Source organism: Cupressus sempervirens, chromosome 3 (assembly GCF_028749045.1).
Source record: "Cupressus sempervirens isolate cs-2001-9-10 chromosome 3, ASM2874904v1, whole genome shotgun sequence".
In the NCBI taxonomy this organism is placed as follows: Eukaryota; Viridiplantae; Streptophyta; class Pinopsida; order Cupressales; family Cupressaceae; genus Cupressus; species Cupressus sempervirens.
In genome coordinates, this window is record NC_143120.1 from 346,520,594 (window position 1) to 346,528,452 (window position 7,859).

Here is a 7,859-nt window from a genome sequence, read left to right on the forward strand (position 1 = left end):
ATTAATACTAGATGGGTAAATCAAATAGAATCAAATTTTAAAGAAATGAACAATGTTAAAAAAGAAATAGGTTATTGATATTTTTAAAAAGAAATGAATCGGCAAGTTAGAAAGTAAAATAAAAATTACCTTAAAAAGTTATAAAATCTAATTTACATCATTAATTATATATATATTTTAATTAATAGTTGGTTGAATGTATTGTTAATTTTCAAACATTTTTTTTTAAAATGTTAAAATATATCATTTGTAAGTTGACAAATTGACTTTTGTAAAGTGAATAAAATAATAGATTAATCAATCTAATATTACGAAAATAATATTTTTTATAATCTAAACTATAGTGAAAACTATTAGATAGATTTTTTTTTAATATAATATAATTATTTAAAAATTTAGTTATTAAGTAAAAACTAAGTTAAAGTCAATGTATGAATTATTGTAGAATATTAATTAAATTTTAATCAAATTAACTTAAGATAATTATATCTATATTAATTATAACATAATAGAAGTATCATAATTACAAGTAAACTCAACTTTAATGAAACATCCTACTTACAAGTTAAAAGTTTGAGTAGATGTTATTAATATATTTTATTTTAAAATTTGGAATTTTTAATCAATAATCTTTATACGAATAATTATGACCATTAAATTGAGTTGTAGTTGATTAATTGAAATTATTTATATTGTGTTTTATTATAAATAGTATATTTTTTAACTCTATAATTTGCACATATTATTCTTGTATTTTTAATTATGTGAATAAATTGGAGTGTTATATAATACTTTGTCCATTTGTGAAATTCAGAGGATGATTTTTTCCATCAGGCGCACACTCTATAAAAACATAATTAGCAACCTATACGCGGAAACAACCATCTTGTAATCTCATTTCTTCATAGCGGAATTCCATACTTTGAAACCTACCAAAATTTACGGACCCAAAAATCAAGATCTCTAATGAATGCCAAAGTAGGCATCCCGTAGGCATAGACTAATACCCTAAAGGCCCAAATCCTTATGCGGTAAACTTAGAGACAGGTTTTCTCCAGTATCAAGTGCTGCATAGCTTGTATGCTTCCATGTGGTTAGAGTTCTACATGCAAATTGGCATGTGGAGGAGTATAGCAGGCCCGTCATTCTGGCCTATGGTCTACAAAAACAAATAGCTCAAAAGCTCGATTCCATTGCTAAGAAACCCTGCAAACCCTCTTCTCTCCAAATACCGATTCATACCAGCGCATATAACGATTCTTTCTGGGTGACATGGTCAATGCAACAGCTGATCGATCTGATTTTTGTTTAATATAGTTTTTCCTAACCATCGGATTGGAATTCAAAGCTTCTAATGAAGAATGTAAAGCCAGGCAATATTGAGAGGAACCCAAAAAAATTTGAGAGTCCCCATACAATTTTTTTGTTTCTTCAAAAGAGTTTGGGCAAGAAAAATCCTAGAAGCCGTAACTTTTTACCTAGAGTCACAGATTTCATTGATTACAGCCGGCAGAAAAATCTGATTTTCTTATCAAGAATAATACTTTTTGAGCATTAAAGCAACTAAATTTTTTTAAAAACTTGATCTACCAAATTATAGAACCTTTGCTGGAACATGTAACGCTATTTAGAAAGTGCGACAAATAGGTATCAAAGTTGAATATTAGTCGTGGGCTATGGATATAGGGTTGTTTAAGGAAAATATCAAAAACTATTAGGAGCTAAACATCGCACAAGCTTAATTCATAGAGCAGAAGAGATGAGAGAATCAGAGACTTATCCCCGTTAGCAATACACAGAATATCAGGCTATCTCACTGTTTAAACAAAGTCGATAACGTGTCTTGCCGCCAATAATAGAAAATTATTGGCGACGAGTTGAAGGCTTTTAGATCATATGTTCAAATTGGTAACGAAGAATTTATCGCTCAATTAAAACCTGGATTTATGACTCTGCGACGATTTACGTGCATAAAAACTATAAAGAGGCAAGCGTTTGTGAAATCAAAAATCTTAATACAACAAAACCTGATAACCTAAACAAACAATTTCATCAAATCCAGAGAATTAAGCTCTACAACAGAATATGGAATGAGGGACTTACAATCCAGCGAACACGAATGCCAATTGCCTCAAATGTGCTAATATCGACCTCAACTTTCACATGGGGGAAAACGCTCTTGTCAACATTCACAGCGAAGACCAAAAATCATTTTCAAGCACACCCGCACACAGATAAACCTGTCAACAACAAAATGAAAGAAGCAAAAAATCCTACACAAGTATATAAATTGCAAGACCCCTCGTTCATACCTCTGTTTCTCCAAATTGTGCAAAAACTTCTCCTTTGTACTTTCGAAATTAGCAAACATGTTATGCTCTTTATCCATCTCGACTGTCGGTGGCTCGTTGGTTCCGTGATGTTAGCATAAGAAATGCTAACCTATCTCCACTGTCCACTAACCTGCCATCACATTAATGAAAATTAAATTGCCTTTGCAACCGACATTAGTCTCATTTTTTTGTTCAATAACAATTTCCGAAAAAAGCCAATAAACCCTAGCAAAATTGCTCTCGACCAATCATAAATCTGAAATTAGCAACTGATAATTCCATTTTCTTAATACAGCTGCTTAAACCTTACGATATGACACTTGCTGAGTACCAAAAAAGAAATTGGGGGGTGAAAAATAAAATAAAATAATAATATAGTAATGGATGCACTAATGGCAGGAACTAATGATATTCACGAGACGAAAAAATAAAATATGTCCGTCGTAGTTATACTCCATATTTGTTACAAAGCGGCCTTCTGTCTAATCGAACTTTATTAAAACATCAAAAGAAATTCGCGAGCGTGAGCATTTTCAATTGCAATCAAAACCTGGCCTGCCACAAGTTCTCGAACAGTGTCTCAATTTGTTATTTTTGAAAAAAAATTGAATTAGCTAAGAAGATAGAAAGAACAATAATAAATATGGTCTATCGCTCGAGTTATAGAAAATAAAAAATAAATAAATAAATGTCACTAAGCAAAAATGGCGCTTTGGGACGCGCGACGGTTTCGCGGAAGCGGCAAAAGCACATGAGTGGAATTTGCCACTAGATGTACGGTCCGCACCATATTAATTGTGGACACCTATTCAACACAATGTATGTGCAACTATTTCATGCGTTCGATGCGACTTGTGCTTTACTCTTCCCTACTTTCGTAGTGACGAGGAGGAAGCTGGCGGTTTAAATTCTCTGGAATAAGACATTTACAGATGGATGTAACAGTGCGAAGTAGACTAAAGAAGATACGAAACTTCGTGTGCAAGTTAATGGAAAGGAGTATGGATTGTTCAGTGGACGCCATTATTTTATCAATCCTCGGAAGTGATCAGCAGTGCGAACTCCATTTTCAGTAGATTGTAAGTTGGCGGTTCAAGATTTGCATGTAAACCATTTCTTACAGTGGAAGAAGAATGGAGAATGATAATGGCAGAGGCCGGGGCAGAGGGAGAAGGGGCAGAGGGAGAGGATTTACCGATGGTGAAAGAAGTAACGATAATGATGATAATAGCAGAGGAGGGGGAAGAGGAAGGTTTCGAGGCTCAGGAAGGGGCCAGGGGGCTGGAAGAGGAAGAGATTCTGATGAAAAGCCACTTGCCGTAGCAGCTAAGTTGCAGGTCGGAGAGATTGTGGCTTTACGTACAAATGAGAATTTTGGATTCATCAAGTTTGGGGGAGCTTCAAAGGATGTGAAATTCAGATACGGCGACGGTTCAAAAACCGACACAGGCCTTCTGGATCCTGAAATTGGCGATGTATTGCAATTTACTGTGATGGATAATGCCGACAGGCCCCGGGCAGCTTATGCTCGTCTTGTGCAGTGCAGGAGGAGGAGCCCGGTGGATCTGTATCGATATCTTGAGAAGCTTTTAGGTCTCTGCGCCGAGGGTTCTGGGAAGGTTCTGCGTGAAATTACGAAATGTCCGGTAGGGTTTCGTCTCGTTTTGGAGCTTCGGCAGCCGCCGCAGGGCCTGGTGTGTCGTGCGATTGAATTGGCGGAGGTTCTGCAGCAGGCAGGCTCGGATTTCTACGCTGCGAGGGTGAAGCAATTTTACAAATTCTTCTGCGGCTCTGAGTTTTTGAGATCGCCGGGGGCGTTAAAGGAGTTTATTTTGGATAATTGCAGGGGAGAAGATGGAGCTCAGGGTTTGCAGATCGAAAATTTCATGATTCGGCTTGTTTCGCAGTGTCCGGAAAGTGTTTCGGATCTGCTGCCGCTGCTTGAATCGATGAATGAGACCGTAAATGAAGACAATTATGCTCTGTCTAGGTTTTGCGATTTTCTTTTGGAGCTTCTGCGATGTCATGCTAGGGTTTACAATTCGCGCGCCTCGGCGGCCGTGGGGATAGAGTCGCTTGCGAAGCTGCCGTGGGACAAAATGCCGCTTGTTCCTGTTTCAGCCGAGGTCATAAGCGGACAGCAATGGGCGCTTAAACCCCTACCCTTCGTCAAGGAGAAGGGAAGCTATGGATCTGTGGACGAGTACCTTGACACATATTATAGTCTTCTGAGGGAAGATTGCTTTGCGCCACTCAGAAAGGGTCTCGCCGATCTTAAAGCGAACAAATTGGATCCCAGAGACATGAAAGTTTGGACCGGCGGACAGGTCCTAGGAGTTCATTTCAGCAGAAGAAACCCTGGCATAACTTTGGCCATAACAGCACAGAATATTGGCTCTAAAGGACCTGTTCAACTTCCCATGCCAGGAACCCTACTCTGCATTTCTGACGACGGAGGAAATTTTGAGTCTTCGACTTGGGGTGTGGTGGCCAGATGCGAGGAGGACAAGAAATCCCGTGTTATTTTCGTGGAACCGGTGGACGGAAAAGCGGGGACTGGAGGCTCATCGGCTGAATGTATGAGTAGGCTTTTGGGATCATCCGGAATTGTTTTTGCTGAAAATCCAACATTTTACAAGGCGTATGAGCCGGTCTTGAGAGGCCTGCAACAGATGGATCGTCACAATTTTCCATTCCTGGAAGAGTTTGTTCATGCTATATGGACGTATCAACCTGCGAAATATCTTTCTGATCCGGATACGACTGTGGATTGGGGATGCTTGTTTGGGGAGACTTGCGTTCGGTCTGGCGTTAAAGATTTGGATAATTTAATCAAAGGCGGGTACAGGACTACTTTGGATTCAAGCCAGCTAAAAGCAATTCGACTTGCGGTGAACAATCGCCTGGTTTTGATTCAAGGACCTCCCGGTACAGGTATGGGCGATATGCTTCCCACCTCCTGTATTGTTTTTTTTTCTGATTTTTTCGGGTAGAGTTTGCCAAAGAAAAGTGCAATATTTGGAAGTGTTTGGATTATATAACCGTTTCGATTGCATTTTATACGTAAGTGTTTGCCATTTCGATTGCATTTTACGCACGATCTTTTGTTTGTAAAGTGTTTGGAGCATATAACCATCTTGATTGCATTTTACACTTACCTTTTGTTTGAAAAATGTTTGGACCATATAACCATCTCGATTGCATTTACATACGATCTTTTGTCGAAACACTGTTTGAAATCTGGATCATATAGCCATCTCGATTGCATTTTACGCATGATCTTTCGTTTTTGAGAAATTGCACGGTCCAAGATCTGTTTTATATTCACCTTTTTAATTTTTGCAATATTAGTTGGAACAATAAAACACAGAAACGGTGAAAAATACCATAGACTTTTTCGACCTGAATGGTCAATTCTGTTTAGATTATGAATCCGGAGGTTGGTCGAACGAGAATAGATAGGCGGACGATTATAATCCAGAAGTTTGGTAAAATGTTACTCAGTCTACAATATATGTAGACTCCGATTCAAACTTTAGTCATGAATCATGATTACTGAATGCCGGGCGGCTAAGTTTTCAACAAAGCAATTTACATTCATTCGGAATGCTAAATTTGTGAATCTGGGGTTTAGTCCGTATGCAACTGATTGGGACATTTTTTATAATATTTATTAATAAAGTAGAAAATAAAGGACACTTTTTATAATATATTAGTAAAGTAGAAAATTAAGAAAAATTGTTTTCAACCAACAAATTTACATTCATTCACAATGTGTGAATCTTCTTGGCATTGGGACACTTTTATAATATATATTAACTAAATAGAAAATGAAATAATAATGGTTTTTTTTTTTAATATTAATAAATGTTAATAAATTGTTAATTAATTGCATGGTGAATTTGAATTTGATTCAATTTTAAAAGTATTTGGTGAAATTTCATTGTATCGTAATATGATTTACTTGTATATTTTAATTGTGTAAAAAAAAAAAAATTAATTTTTTTAAATTAATAATATTAGTAAAATATTATTCATTTTACAATATATGTGGATTTTGATTTAAATTTGTGAATTTGGGGTTTAATCTTTGTTGGGACACTTCTTTATAATATATATTAATTAAGTAGAAAATAAAGAACAATTGCTTTCAACCAATGATTTTACAAACGATTTTACATTCATTTAGAACGTTAAATTTGTTAATTTTTATTCTTCTAGGTTAAATTTGACAACCATCTACATGTCAAAAATTTAAACCTTATTATAAATAGAATATACTTTAAATTTTTTTTTTAATAAATATCACATAAATATCTGTTTAAATTATAATATTTGGAACGTGTCAAAAATTTAAATCTTATTATAAATAGAATATACTTTTAAAAACTAAACATGTCAAAAATTTAAATCTTATTATAAATAGAATATTCTTTTAAAAACTATTTAATAAATACCACATAAAATATCCGTTTAAATTATAATATTTTGAGATATAAATCATCCATTTAAAAAAAAATTAAAATAAAAAGCTTAAGTTAGTAAGAAACTAAATAAATGGAGATAAAGGAAATATAAATAATTTTAGATGTAGTAAATTAAATTATAATTATTTTATAGTGGATATCTATCAGCATTTCTTTAGATAGATTTAATTAAGATATCTATACTAGTATATATTAAGTACGTGGAATTCGAAATGTTAAATTTGTAATATGACTGATTAATTCCTTATTTTAGGACACTTTTAAATAATGTATATTAATTAAGTAGAAAATTAAATAAGAATTATTTCTTTTTCAATATTAATAAATGTTAATAAATTGTCCTTAATTTAGAATCACTTAGTCAATAAGAAATAATAATAGATACACAAGAGCCACCTCTTAGAACTTTCATCTCATATATATATAAAAGTGATTCTAAGAGCCACCTCTTAGAACTTTCATCTCATTAATAAATGTTAATAAATTGTCCTTAATTTGGAATCACTTAGTCAATAAGAAATAATAATAGATACACAAGAGCCACCTCTTAGAACTTTCATCTCTCTCTCTCTCTCTCTCTCTCTCTCTCTCTCTCTCTCTCTCTCACGCTCACGCACGCACACGCACACGCACACACACACACAATCACACACGCGCACACACACACACATAGTTTTTTTTTTGAAATCTTTTTTAGTTTTCATTCAATTTTAAAAATATTTAGTGAATTTGATTTAATTTTCATTTTGAAATTATTTTATCTAATTATTTTTAGACACAAATTTCATTGTATCATAATGATCTACTCATATATTTTAATTTTGTAAATTAAAAAAAAAAAATTATAATCTTCTTTATTTTATAAATAATCTTAAAAATATCAAGAAAATTGTATTCATTTATCTAAATAAAAAATTGGTAAAAAATTAAATTCAAATTCTATTACATTAAAAATTAGAAAATTGATAAGTATGAGAATATTTATTTTTTAAAATAGTAAGTTCAATTGTGATATGGTTATTAGAATGTGTAGCTTTTT

The 7,859-nt window shown here is 33.7% G+C and overlaps 1 protein-coding gene across 1 annotated transcript in view; it reads left to right on the forward strand.

Moving 5' to 3' along the window:
- The first annotated feature begins 3,154 nt into the window (after nucleotides 1–3,154).
- LOC149566404 (uncharacterized) overlaps nucleotides 3,155–7,859 on the forward strand; it is a 73,954-nt gene continuing 69,249 nt past the window's right edge. Inside the window, exon 1 of the mRNA XM_089819765.1 lies at nucleotides 3,155–5,267. Coding sequence (XP_089675891.1) covers nucleotides 3,467–5,267 — 1,801 coding nt within the window. The 5' untranslated portion in view covers nucleotides 3,155–3,466. The remainder of the gene's footprint in view (nucleotides 5,268–7,859) is intronic.